General features: G+C 37.9%; 1 protein-coding gene across 1 annotated transcript in view; it reads right to left on the reverse strand.

Moving 5' to 3' along the window:
* Positions 1 to 2,422: 2,422 nt before the first annotated feature.
* The window catches only part of LOC139749440 (uncharacterized), a 360,449-nt gene continuing 347,111 nt past the window's right edge, over positions 2,423 to 15,760 (reverse strand). Inside the window, exons 16-17 of the mRNA XM_071663349.1 lie at positions 11,246 to 11,443; positions 2,423 to 5,921 (exon numbers count right to left, since the gene is read on the reverse strand). Coding sequence (XP_071519450.1) covers positions 5,819 to 5,921; positions 11,246 to 11,443 — 301 coding nt within the window. The 3' untranslated portion in view covers positions 2,423 to 5,818. The remainder of the gene's footprint in view (positions 5,922 to 11,245; positions 11,444 to 15,760) is intronic.

The raw sequence follows: 15,760 nt of genomic DNA on the forward strand, positions 1-15,760 counted from the left end.
CACTCATTACATTTTACTAGTTCGGTGAACATTTGTTAAAGGAACTGCATAGAAATATATATAAAGGTAAAAAAGTACCATATACTGTATTTTGATTAGAAAATTATTTGAAAATTTTTTATGAACAATGTAATTATATGAGGAAACTGTAGTTATATTAATCACTTCATACATTATTACTTAGTTAAGACATTTCTAAAAGGAAATATGCAAAAATCAAAGAAAATTAAAAATCTATCTTACTCTCTGATGCCTGCTTCCACCTGGGACTCTGTCAGGAGGGTGGCCATGGCAATAGTTTCCATAACTAGTGAACTCCAGTGCTGCTGCTTAGCCTTAAGTGCTTCACTCTAACAGGTCACTGGCAAAGAGCAACTCTAGCACAGTGTTTGCGGAGACTCCTACCTAATGTTCTGACAGACTACTGCTACTTAATGGTCCTGCTTAGTGTTCCTACCTACTACTTCTACAAAATGTTTCTACCTAATGCTTTTGCTTAAATGTTCTTACCTATTGCTTCTACCATTTTGCCAAAAGGCAGGGCTAGCGCACAGTGCTAACCGCAGAAAACTCTATTGTTACGAAGAATGTCTTGTGTGACTTTAGTGTTGTAATGCGTTATGTATCACAAGGAGATCTCATATATTTGTGGACTGAATGCCAGTAGTACACATGTGGGTAAGGCAGAAAGAAAAGACAGCTACCTTGGTCAATGGAGTGCAATTTGACAAACATTGAAGTGCTGGTTCACCACATAGCCATTATTAACCCTCAGAATACCCAGGCAGGTAGGACTGGTAACATACCTTCCTGGTTGTTGGCTACCTACCATCTACTACTTACCAAAAATTTTTATAATATTTATTATACATAATCACTGTTTCCCACATCAGTAAGGTAGCGCCAGGAAACAGACGAAGAATGGCCCATCCACTCATATACACATACGTATACATAAACACCGACATATGCACATATACATACAGACATGTACATATTCAGACTTGCTTGCTCTTATCCATTCCTGTCGCTACCCCGCCCCACAGGAAAACATCATCGCTATCCCCTGCTTCAGTAAGGAAGTGCCAGGAAAACAGACAAAAAAAGCCACATTTGTTCACACTCGGGCTCTAGCTGTCATGTGTAATGCACCAAAAACACAGCTCCCTACCCACATCCAGGCCCCACAGACCTTTCCATGGTTTACCCCAGACGCTCCACATGCCCTGGTTCAGTCCATTGACAGCATGTCGACCCTGGTATACCACATCGTTCCAATTCACTCTATTCCTTGCATGCTTCTCACCCTCATATATGTTCAGGCTCCAATTGCACAAAATCTTTTTCACTCCATCCTTCCACCTACAACTTGGTCTCCCACTTCTTGTTCCCTCCACCTCTGACACATACATCCTCTTTGTCAATCTTTCCTCGCTAATTCTCTCCATATGTCCAAACATTTCAACACACCACTTTCCGCTCTATCAACCACACTCTTTTTATTTCAACACATCTGTCTTACCCTTACATTACTCACTCAGTCAAACCACCTCAAACCTTATTTCATTTCCAACACATCCACCCTCCTCCGTACAACCCTTTCTATAGCCCATGCCTCACAACCATTTGATATTGTTGGAACTGCTATTCCTTCAAACATGCCCATTCATTTCATTCTCCAAGGTAACATTCTCTCCTTCCTCACATTCTTCATCACTTCCAGAACCTTTGGCCCCTCCCCCACCCTAAGACTTACTTCTGTTTTCATGGTTCCATTTGCTGCTTCGTCCACTCCCAGATATCTAAAACACTTCACTTCCTCCAATTTTTCTCCATTCAAACTTACATCCCAATCAACTTTTCCCTCAACCCTACTGAATCTAATAACTTTGCTCATTTTCACATTTACTCTCAACTTTCTCCTTTCACATACTTTTCCAAACTCGGTCAACAACCTATAAAAAAATCTATTTATTTTGATTAGCATTAGAATGTAAATGGGAATGTACTGTTTCAACAACTTTTATAAGTGGTGCAATTATGAGCAATAACGATGCATTTATATCTTGATTTATTCATGCATTGGTTGGTATCTTAAGAGTTTGGCAAAAATTTTCTGAAGGAAACTATGTAAAAATAGTGTCAGTATCTTAAAAAGACACTTTTTGGTATTCATTGTTATATTTTTTGATGCCCAAACAGCATTAAACACATCAGTGACATGGGTATGTGGCATGGTTTTTCCAAAAGTGTGATAGCAAACCATGAACTGGTTTCTGGTGCTCAGTGGTGGATGGTAGCCACTAGTTTCAGTACATTATACATGACAGATAGAGAGTGAAAATGTGCTGATGCTCTTATTTTTTCCTCACTTCCTTACTAATGCTGGAGAAGCTATTAGGTAAAAAATAAAACTATAGAGACTCAAGCATTTTTACTAAACAAATTTGTTTTTTGTGTCCCTTGGCATGTTCCAACACTCTTTGAGACAGTCTGTTTTTCGTAATGGAAATGCAAAAAAAGACATCTTTTCAAAAGAAATGACATTATTGGAATATATTAACTTGGAGTGAAAATTATGCCAATATAATGGTAAAGCATGGAAAATTTAAATCTGTTCTGTGCCATTATGAATATCTAATTATTAAAAGCTTAATGCCAGCAAAACCAGAATATACTATTCCAGAATGTATCAGAATATTCATTTGTGATCCATTAAAAATATTATTGACAAAGACACGAATATTAGATACTTTTACTCATAGCATTCAGCACTTTCAGATAAATGAATCACACCTAATTCTACAAGTAAATCATTTCAAGCCATTGAACGACATGAAAATCTGCACTTACTGGTGGTTTCAAGACATTCTGATCTCGGCAAATGAGACTGTAAATAATGTGAAATTCCTGATAATGGATCTGGGGACATGGTAGTAATGAACATAGTTATCATATTCTGGTTTTGTAAGCGACTAAGTGGGGTTGGAATTGTGGTTAGGGACTATAAAAGAAATCTAATGTAGATGCATTAGACTTGGAAGTGGGAAGTGTCCTTACAAATCCCTGAGACAAGTCTTTGCGCACTTGATCAACCTCATGTAAAGGAGAGAGGAAATAACAATGATAGTTTTACAGTACAGAACAAAAATACTAAAAATCTTACAAATAATATCATACATAAGAGACTAGTTCTAATACACTTTCTTGAAGAGCTCAAAGAATTCATGCTAATGATATGATATATTGGGGCATTTCTTTGTGCAGTGAAAAGTACTGATGACATGAATGCTTGTATACTGAGAAAGAACACTTGCAGTGCAGCAATAAAGCTGTAATTTGATGTACATATCACTTCTAGCAGAGCTGTGAAAAGTACCTCATGATTCAAGTAAACAATCTAAAATTCAAAACACTCAGGATGAACACTTACTTGCAAGCATAGGTAATTGTCTATTAAATAATGTCTGATGAGCACAGCAATGTTTAAGATGATAGCAAAAGCACAATAACCCTATGATAAATCTTTAAAATATTTTATTCATCCTATTTATCTAAGCATGGGAGCATGTCTACTTGTGAAATTATATATATATATATATATATATATATATATATATATCAATATGTTCCTTCATTTTGTGAAAGATGATAAGTTTTAAGAATGCCTGAATTATCATCATTAAGGAATATCTATGGAATATTTGCCAGAATCTATCACAGAATATAGTTCTACTGATAAATAAAAAGGATGAAAATGTTATGGTACTATTTGACATAATGCCAGTGATAAAGAATAACCAAGAGCAAATGACTCATATTTATGTATCTATAAGGTTTCCATAATCACAAACGTTTATTTGAATCCCTGACCAGCCACTTGTTATTTCTATAAGATGTCAGAAAAGTTCAACCAATAGTTTAGCCTACCTTCCTTGGTGGCAAACATATGAGTATCCTCAATGAATGTTTTTGAAAATGGAATGCATGATATCATTAGAAAAAAGATAAAAGGTATTTTCAGAAATAACTATTACAATACCAGTATCCATACACAGTAAGAAAATTTCTTAAGCAGGCATGGCAGGTGGTGTTTTAAAAGTCATTCCTTTATCGATTATCAGTGTATAACACATCATCTACTTTCTAGCATGATGGCATGTGCAGAATTTCTTCCTTGCACATTTCTAAAAATTTCATACATTCCTTTATACTAGCAAGCTTCTCATATTTGTCTATCATTCCAGTTCACATAGCTTCTTCTCTTCATCTCACTTATATTTACCCCTTGTGTTATTTACTTAATTCCTATCCTTCCAATATGCCTATATCATCTAAGAATTCTATCATTATATTTTTTCACCCCTTTCATACATTTTCAACAACAATTCAACAAAATCTCAGTAAATATATTTCCAGTTAAATTGAATTTCTTCATTTTACAAATACTTTTCATCTATCATTTTCTCAACTCGATTTCATCAGCATTCCATTTTCAATCCCGCCAGAGAGGATTATTTATGGATTATTTACTAAATGTATCACAAAAGAATAAATACCTTCTACTTGTCAAAAGTGAAATACATGTTTTCACCTATCACATGTGACAAAGAATAACCTGAATCTTTAATACAACAGATATCATTCACAAAAACGATCCTAGTCAAATCCCTGATGAGCCATTTATTATTTTTGTAAATATCATCCTTAATATCTGAATATCTAAATATATTCCACAACAGTTTATGAACATGAATTCAAGAAACAAAAACTGACAAAAAATTATAGGATTAACTACTAAAGCACCATCTTTCTTACACAGTAAAAACATGTCTCTACTAGGTATGGTACACAGTGTCAAACAACTATGAATGCTCAACGCAAGGAGAATGCAATCTCTTTTATCTTGTATCTATATAATCTTTTCAAATATTAAATCCAACAAATGCTTGATTAAAATATTGCTACTTTTATGTATATCTGAATATTAGCTAATCTAAGTACAAGAAAATTCTGTTAGATATATATGTCTATATTCTGAGCAGATAATTTATTGAAAAATATGCATTATTCTGGCATATAGTAAACATTATCCTTCCAAGTACACTCTAATACTTGACTGCAAAACTTATGCCCTATTGAAGAATGCTTAGCTATTATGCTATTACCTATATATGGGTATGGCATAAACATTCTATTTGATGTTGAATAATATATGACTTCTTTTTGTATTAATGAATCTATGAAAATTTCTATATTAAATCAGTTCTTATGAGAAATATATTGGAATTATGCATTATTTAACATATTTTATATCTAATGTATCACCTTTTTATCAGTCTTCACCTATTACCAATTAAACCTTTCTGCTTTAAATTTACACTCTTTATCAAGTCATTTTTAGATACATTATGACTTCAGATAAAGAAAAAAGTAAGTAGATATGTGCAACTGGATAAAAGCATGCTATACAATAACACAGCAGCACAGCTGTATTAAAAGAATATGTAAAACTTATCAAAGTAAGTCTCCACAGAATGCAAACTGGTCACTGAAAAGGAACTAAGCCATTAGTAATTTCAAAACATTATGATAAAAAAATGAGGTGCTGTACCAAATTTTGCCCATTCACAACAAAAATTGTAATTCCGAGTGATAGCTGTAAAATCATAAATAATGTACCTTTCATTAATAAAACATTTTCACGGGTTGGACTGATTAATCGAGCAAAATGTTACATACTGTACTTACATCATTAGTATATGACAATAACAACCTTAAATATACCAAATTCTATACAATTCAACATTAATAACAATTAGTCATCCATAGGAGGTTCCATTCCGCAAATGATTGCCTTCATAAATGCTGCTGCAGCCAAAGCTGTATATGGCTGCCACTCTTTGTTCCTTGTACCATCACTGAAAAGTATCGAGATGATTGGTCATGTTCTGATTTAGTAATTGGTACCAAAAACAAACCAAATCTTAAATACAACCTTAAGTTTACAGTTCTCTGAGTTAGACACTTAACATATATCAGGTTGAAGGTGAAATAGTTCTCATATACACACTTTTCTTAGGCTGTTATAAGGAAATCCCATGAAAGAAAGTGTTACGGCTCTAAATATCAGCATATTACTGATCACTAGCAGTTAAATCCTCAGAAAATCTGTCTGTCTCCACATTACAATCAAGCAGGTTCCTCACTAATAAAAACTGTTTAGGATGAATTTATGGTTTATAGGAGTGCAAAGTAGTCTCAGTTTCTGAGAAACTGGTTAGGTTGAATAAAGCCTCATCTTCAAACTGGTCAAAGTCTGAGGTAGATAAATGCTTTCAGGATAACAACCACTAATTGTAGGTGCAGTTGCACAGTGGAAATTAATCAGCTACCTACTGACATCAGTAAGCTTATGTAACAGACTGGAAAGTAACATTCTAGTTTTAATATTTCTCTCACTTTTAGGTTCAAGCATTTCTCATTTTACAACTTTATGCACAAAAGTTGTACCTTATTCAAATATCAGCTGATTAAAAATGATTCCGAGGAAGAGGAAATGGGATAAAACTACCTTTGGAATTAATTAACTTTTAGTTGTACCTGCATGTATCATATCTAGGCAGACGCAATGAATTACATAATAGTCTTTGCTGATGAGTGTGGTCTGTAAAGTACTGTAAAGAATAATAAAGAAGCGAGTGGATAACTTCATATAGAGAACTACCCAGAAGAGGGACAATGCAGTTTCAAAACCACAGCTCCCTATCCACCACATCCAGGCCCTACAGACCTTTCCATGCATGCCTCTCACCCTCCTATATGTTCAGGCCCTGATCGCTCAAAATCTTTCCACTACATCCTTCCACCTCCAATTTGGTCTCCCATTTCTCCTTGTTGCCTCCACTTCTAACACATATATCCTCTTTGTCAATCTTTCCTGACTCATTCCCTCCATATGTCTAAACCATTTCAACACACCCTCTTTCCACACATCTCTCTTACAATTTCATAACTTACTCAATCAAACCACCTCGTACTACATATTGTCCTCAAACATTTCATTTCCAACACATCCACCCTCCTCTGCACAACCCTATCTATTGCCCATGCCTTGCAACCATATAATATTGTTATAACTACTATTTTATTTTATATTTATTATACTTTGTCGCTGTCTCCCATGTTAGCGAGACAGCGCAAGGAAACAGACGAAAGAATGGCCCAACCCACCCACATACACAAGTATATACATAAATGCCCACACATGCACATTTCCATACCTATACATTTCTACACATATGTACATGCATATACATATATACACATGTACATATTCATACATACTACCTTCATCCATTTCTGACGTCATCCCGCCACACATGAAATGACACCCCCCTCCCCCACATGCATGCGAGGTAGCACCAGGAAAAGACAACAAAGGCCACATTCGTTCACACTCAGTCTCTAGCTGTCATGTATAATGCAACGAAACCAAAGCTCCCTTTCCACATCCAGGCCCCACAAAACTTTCCATGGTTTACCCCAAACGCTTCACATACCCCGGTTCAATCCATTGACAGCACATCGACCCCGGTATACCACATCGTTCCAATTCACTCTATTCCTTGCACACCTTTCACCCTCCTGCATGTTTAGGCCCCAATCACTCAGAATCTTTTTCACTCCATCTTTCCACCTCCAATTTGGTCTCCCACTTCTCCTCATTCCCTCCACCTCTGACACACATATCCTCTTTGTCAATCTTTCCTTACTCATTCTCTTCATGTGACCAAATCATTTCAAAACACCCTCTTCTGCTCTCTCAACCACACTCTTTTTATTACCACACATATCTCTTACCCTTTCATTACTTACTCAATCAAACCATCTCACACCACGTATTGTCCTCAAACATCTCATTTCCAGCACATCCACCCTCCTACGCACAACTCTATCCATAGCCCACGCCTCGCAACCATATAACATTGTTGGAACCACTATTCCTTCAAACACCCATTTTTGCTTTCCCAGATAATGCTCTCGACTTCCACACATTTTTCAACGCTCCCAGAACTTTCACTTCCGCTTCCATGGTTCCATCCGCTGCCAAATCCACTCCCAGATATCTAAAACACTTCATTACTCCAGTTTTTCTCCATTCAAACTTACCTCTCAGTTGACTTGTCCCTTAACCCTACTGTACCTAATAACCTTGCTCTTATTCACACACACTTTACCAAACTCAGTCACCAGCTTCTGCAGTTTCTCACACGAATCAGCCACCAGCGCTGTATCATCAGCGAACAATAACTGACTCACTTCCCAAGCTCTCTCATCCACAGCAGACTGCATACTTGCCCCTCTTTCCAAAACTCTTGCATTCACCTCCCTAACAAACCCTTCCATAAACAAATTAAACAACCATGGAGACATCACGCACCCCTGCCACAAACCAACATTCACTGAGAACCAATCACTTTCCTCTCTTCCTACTTGTACACATGCCTTACATCCTCTATAAAAACTTTTCACTGCTTCTAATAACTTGCCTCCCACACCATATATTCTTAATACCTTCCACAGAGCATCTCTATCAACTCTATCATATGCCTTCTCCAGATCCATAAATGCTACATACAAATCCATTTGCTTTTCTAAGTATTTCTCACATACATTCTTCAAAGCAAACACCTGATGCACACATCCTCTACCACTTCTGAAACCACACTGCTCTTCCCCAATCTGATGCTCTGTACATGTTCACCCTCTCAATCAATACCCTTCCATATAATTTCCCACGAATACTCAATTAACTTATACCTCTGTAATTTGAGCACTCACTTTTATCCCCTTTGCCTTTGTACAATGGCACTATGCAAACATTCTGCCAATCCTCAGGCACCTCACCATGAGTCATACATACATTAAATAACCTTACCAACCAATCAACAAGAGTCACCCCAATTTTTAATAAATTCCACTGCAATACCATCCAAACCCACTGCCTTGCCAGCTTTCATCTTCCACAAAGCTTTTACTACCTCTTCTCTGTTTACCAAATCATTCTCTCTAACCCTTTCACTTTGCACACCACCTCGACCAAAACACCCTATATCTGCCACTCTATCATCAAACACATTCAACAAACCTTCAAAATACTCCGTCTCCTTCTCACATCACCACTACTTGTTATCACCTCCCCATTAGCCCCCTTCACTGACGTTCCCATTTGTTCCCTTGTCTTATGCACTTTTATTTACCTCCTTCCAAAACATCTTTTTATTTTCCCTAAAATTTAATGATGCTCTCTCACCCCAACTCTCATTTGCCCTCTTTTTCACCTCTTGCACCCTTCTCTTGACCTCCTGCCCTTTTTCTTTTATACATCTCCCAGTCATTTGTATTATTTCCTTGCAAAAATCGTCCAAATGCCTCTCTCTTCTCTTTCACTAATAATCTTACTTCTTCATCCCACCACTCACTACTCTTTCTTATTTGCCCATCTCCCATGCTTCTTATGCCTTTGCACAAGCCATCACTGCTTCCCTAAATACATCCCATTCCTCCCCCACTCCCCTTACGTCCTTTGTTCTCACCTTTTTCCATTCTGCACTCAGTCTCTCCTGGTACTTCCTCACACAAGTCTCCTTCCCAAGCTCACTTACTCTCACCACTCTCTTCACCCCAACATTCTCTCTTCTTTTCTGAAAACCTCTACTAATCTTCACCTTCGCCTCCACAAGATAATGATCAGACATCCCTCCAGTTGCACCTCTCAGCACATTAACATCCAAAAGTCTCTCTTTCGCACGCCTATCAATTAACATGTAATCGAATAACACTCTCTGGTCATCTCTCCTACTTACATACGTATACTTATGTATATCTCTCTTTTTAAACCAGGTGTTCCCAATCACCAGTCCTTTTTCAGCACATAAATCTACAAGCTCTTCACCATTTCCATTTATGACACTGAACAACCCATGCACACCAATTATTCCCTCAACTGCCACATTACTCACCTTTGCATTCAAATCACCCATCACTATAACCCGGTCTCGCGCATCAAAACTACTAACAAACTCACTCAGCTGCTTCAAAAAAAATATTGTAAAATGAAATGGTAAATTTGAATCACTGTGTATAATCAATGTAAAAGTTAAATCATTAATGAGATATTTTTTCCCAATTAACCCTAACCCAAGCAAATCAGCAGTTCTTATCAAGAAAAAAAAAAATCTTCACAAAAGAGTATGAAGCAATTTTTTTTAACCAACTAAAATTATCCTTTGGTTCCCCAGTATCCCCCTTATGGTTTCACTGCACTTCCTGTAAGCATGCACCAACTACCCCTGAGCACTCTACTATATTTCTATCTTTTTTTTTTTTTTTTCATACTATTCGCCATTTCCCGCGATAGCGAGGTAGCGTTAAGAACAGAGGACTGGGCCTTTGAGGGAATATTCTCACCTGGCCCCCTTCTCTGTTGCTTCTTTTGGAAAATTAAAAAAAAACGAGAGGGGAGGATTTCCAGCCCCCCGCTCCCTTCTCTTTTAGTCGCCTTCTACGACACGCAGGGAATACGTGGGAAGTATTCTTTCTCCCCTATCCCCAGGGAAAAATTTCTATCTTTTAAACCTTGAAATTTCTAGAATGATATAGAAGATTAACATTATCTTGAGATGAAATTCAAATATGGCCCCACATTGACAGGTACCCAGGAGTCAGTGTAAGAACCCAGGTGTTAATGTGAGGAATATTCACACGCAAATTTAGCAAGTATGGTCAAACAGACATTAATAAAGGGGAAATATGTGCAAAGTGGAGGGATCAGGGACAAGGAGGAAATCTAATTGGACATGAAAGAATGGAGTGAAAATGATATTCAGTGCTCGACACCTGAACATGCAGGAGGGTAAAAGTCATGCAAGAGATAGAATGAACTGGAGCAATGTAGTACACAGGGGACGATGAGCTGAACTAAGCTTAGCATATGAAGCAGCTCGAAGAAATCATGGAAAAGTGGGTTCTGGCCATAGATAAGAGGCCATAGTTTTGGTGCACTACACATGACATAAAGAGAATGGATGCAAGCAAATGGGGTCTTTTTAGTTAGTTCCTAGTTGAACCTCACTAACATAGGAAATGGAGAACAAGTATGAGAAAAATATACAACTTCACTATCATGTGCTTGAACAATAATCCAATCTAACAGCAAAAATGTGCAAATCAGGGTACTTACTGGTAGTCACATATGCCTCTAATGAGAACATATTGGTCTTTACGGTTTCCATATATAGATTCCACAACTGCATCAAATTCCTGGTCATAAGCAACCACAGCAAGCTGAGAAGCAAAATCTTGTCTCATTTGGTCATCCCCAACAACACACCTGCCTGAAGCTATAACACCCAAGTGAATACGAGGCTTGGTGGGGTCTCTGCAAGTACAAAATATCAAATCATCAATATATAGACTAGATTCCTATCTACCAGGTCTACCACAGAAATCTATTCTGATGAAAGAACTATGATATAAGTGATTAAAAAATAATGTGGGAGTGCACTTAAGTTGTGTAATATGATAAATGGGATACAAGAAAAATCAAGTGAATAACATGTATTGTTATATCATGGTAGCAGAGAATGGGGTTTTCACACCTGTTGTATACACTGTATGCAAATAATGTTCTTTTGTTAACAGAGTCAGAGAAAGATCCAGGTAAAATAGCAAGTTGTTTGTTGAAGTGTGATAAGGGTAAGAGTAATAAAGAACCGAATTTTTGTGTTTGAGAAAGTGGGACTGACATCTAAATATCATAATTGCAATGTTGTAGATAAAGTGTGAATAAATTTTGGTATCTGGGAACAGTGTGGAACAAGCATTTATGATGAAAATATATCAATGTAAGAGATTATGAGGTGCTCTTATATACCTTTACCTTATGTTGGTTTAAGAGAAGATGACTACTCCTGAAGCTCTATTCTTTCATCTGCTGCACATATGTTGAACACCATTTGATTAGTACCTCTCCCATCTTACTTTTGTTAGAGAAACGACTATCTTATGACGTTTTCATCAATCTCACATCTCCATTTATAACCTTCACTATTGATTCCATTTCAGAAGAAAGGTCTGTGCTTATTCCAACACTCACATGCCTCTAAAACACACATCTAATATCTTGAATTGCTAAACTTCAGTGTCATTTGGCTTTGGATTTGTCTGCCAGTTTCCAGATTTTCCTGTTTTGCTAACTCTACAAACTTTATAACTTCATCTAATTAACCAAACTCCTGCCCTGGAAACATTACACCCTCTCATTCTCAAACTGAGGTCCTCTAGTTAGATTTTGCTGCACACCATAGGGAACCATAGGGAATACCTGAAATCTCTCCATACAAATAGATGGTGGGATATTCCATTTTCCATTCTTAATGGCCTGGAACAAATTATTACTTAGCCTCCCCATACAACAGACCATCAAAATCAGTTTCCCAATACTTGTGATAGGTTTTTTGCCTCTAATCTTTCAAACTGTAGCAAAATATGGTTCAGACATATGGAGAGAATGAGTGAGGAGAGGTTGACAAAGAGGATGTATGTGTCAGATGTGGAGGGAACAAGGAGGATGGCGAGACCAAATTGGAGATGGAAGGATGGAGTGAAAAAAATTATAAGCAAACAAAGCCTGAATGTGAAGGAGGGTGAAAGTTGTGCATGGAATGGTGAATTGGAACAATGTGGTATACTGGGGTCAAAAGGCTGTTGATGGACTGAGCCACGGCATGTGAAACACCCGGGGTTAACCATAGAAAGGTCTGTGGGAATTGGATGTGGATAAAGAGCTGTGGTTTTGGTGCATTACACATGAAAGCTCATGTATGGATGTGAGCAGATGTGGCCTTGCTTCATGTTTCTTAGTGCTACCTCCCTGAGAAGAGGGCAGCCATCTGGTTTGGAGGAGAGGAGAAAGTACATGTTAAAATTTTTTTCTTTTATTTCATGCCTTTGTGCTGTCTTTTGTGGGGCGGGGGGGCATTGGGAATGGATGACCGTGAACATGTATGAACGTGTACATACATGTGTATATATGTACCTCTTTGGGTATGTGTATATACATATATTTTTTTTTACTCTGTAGCTGTCTCCCGCGTTAGCGAGGTAGTGCAAGGAAACAGACGAAAGAATGTCCCAACCAACCCAAATACACATGTATATACATACACATCCACACACGCACATATACATACCTATACATTTTAACGTATACATATATATACATACACGTCCACACATGCACATATAGATACCTATACATTTCAACGTATACATATATATACATACACAGACACATCCATTTATAAAGTTATCATACTTTGTCACTGTCCCCACGTTAGCAAGTTAGCGCAAGGAAACAGATGAAAGAATGATCCAACCCACACACATACACATGTATATACATATACGTCCATACACACACATATACATACTTATACATTTCAATGTATACATATATATACATACACAGACATATACATATACATATATATATATATATATATATATATATATATATATATATATATATATATATATATATTATCCCTGGGGATAGGGGATTAAGAATACTTCCCACGTATTCCCTGCGTGTCGTAGAAGGCGACTAAAAGGGGAGGGAGCGGGGGGCTGGAAATCCTCCCCTCTCGTTTTTTTTTTTTTTTTTTTTTCAATTTTCCAAAAGAAGGAACAGAGAATTGGGCCAGGTGAGGGTATTCCCTCAAAGGCCCAGTCCTCTGTTCTTAACGCTACCTCGCTAATGCGGGAAATGGCAAATAGTTTGAAAGAAAAAAAAAGAAAGATATATATGTATATATATATGTAAGTAATGTAAGGGTAAGAGAGATGTGTGGAAATAAAAAGAGCGTGGTTGAGAGAGCATAAGAGGGTGTTTTGAAATGGTTTGGGCACATGGAGAGAATGAGTGAGGAAAGATTGACCAAGAGGATATATGTGTTGGAGTGGGGGGAACGAGGAGAAGTGGGAGACCAAATTGGAAGTGGAAAGATGGAGTGAAAAAGATTTTGAGTGATCGGGGCCTGAACATGCAGGAGGGTGAAAGGCAGGCAAGGAATAGAGTGAATTGGATCGATGTGGTATACCGGGGTCGATGTACTGTCAATGGATTGAATCAGGGCATGTGAAGCGCCTGGGGTAAACCATGTAAAGTTCTGTGGGGCCTGGATGTGGAAAGGGAGCTGTGGTTTCAGGCATTATTGCAAGACAGCTAGAGACTGAGTGTGAACGAATGGGGCCTTTGTTGTCTTTTCCTAGTGCTACCTCGCACACATAAGGGGGGAGGGGGTCGTTATTCCATGTGTGGTGAGGTGGCAATGGGAATGAATAAAGGCAGACAGTGTGAATTGTGTGCATGTGTATATATGTATGTGTCTGTGTGTGTATATATATGTGTACATTGAGATGTATGGGTATGTATATTTGCGTGTGTGGACGTGTATGTATATACATGTGTATGGGGGTGGGTTGGGCCATTTCTTTCGTCTGTTTCCTTGCGCTACCTCGCAAACACGAGAGACAGCAACAAAGCAAAATAATAATAATAATAATAATAATAATAATAATATATTAGAAAGTTAAAATACAAGGAGGGGAGGGTTTCCAGCCCCCCGCTCCTGTCCCCTTTAGTCGCCTTCTACGACACTTGAGGAATGCGTGGGAAGTATTCTTTATCCCCTATCCCCACACTCAGTCTCTAGCTGTCATGTATAATGCACTGAAACCACAGCTCCCTTTCTAAATCCAGGCCCCACAAAACTTTACATGGTTTACCCCAGAAGCTTCACATGCCCTGGTTAAATCCATTGACAGCAAGTCAACCCAAGTATACCACATCATTCCAATTCCTTGCATGCCTTTCACCCTCCTGCATGTTCAGGCCCCGATCGCACAAAATCTTTTTCACTTCATCCTTCCACCTCAAATTTGGTCTCCCACTTTTCCTCATTCCTTCCACCTCTGACACATATATCCTCTTTGTCAACCTTTCCTTACTCATTCTCTCCATATGACCAAACCATTTCAACATACCCTCTTCTGCTCTCTCAACCACACTCTTTTTATTACCACACATCTCTCTTATCCTTTCATTACTTACACGATCAAACCACCTCACACCGCATATTGTCCTCAAACATCTCATTTCCAACACATCCACCCTTCCTCCGAACAACCCTATCTATAGCCCATGCTTCACAACCGTATAACATTGTTGGAACCACTACTCCTTCAAACATACCCATTTTTGCTTTCCGAGATAATGTTCTCGCCTTCCACACATTCTTCAACGCTCCCAGAACCTTCGTCCCCTCCCCTACCCTGTGACTCACTTCCACTTCCATGGTTCCATCTGCTGCCAAATCCACTCCCAGACATCTAAAACACTTCACTTCCTCCAGTTTTTCTCCATTCAAACTTACCTCCCAATTGACTTGTCCCTACTAACCTTGCTCTTATTCACATTTACTCTCAGCTTTCTTCTTTTACACACTTTACCAAACTCAGTCACCAGCTTTTACAGTTTCTCATCCAAATCAGCCACCAGTGCTGTATCATCAGCAAACAACCACTGACTCACTTCCCAAGCCCTCTCATCTACAACACACTGCATACTTGCCCCTCTCTCCAAAACTCTTGCATTCACCTCCCTAACAACCCCATTCATAAACAAATTAAACAA

This window comes from Panulirus ornatus, chromosome 1 (genome assembly GCF_036320965.1).
Source record: "Panulirus ornatus isolate Po-2019 chromosome 1, ASM3632096v1, whole genome shotgun sequence".
NCBI lineage: Eukaryota > Metazoa > Arthropoda > Malacostraca > Decapoda > Palinuridae > Panulirus > Panulirus ornatus.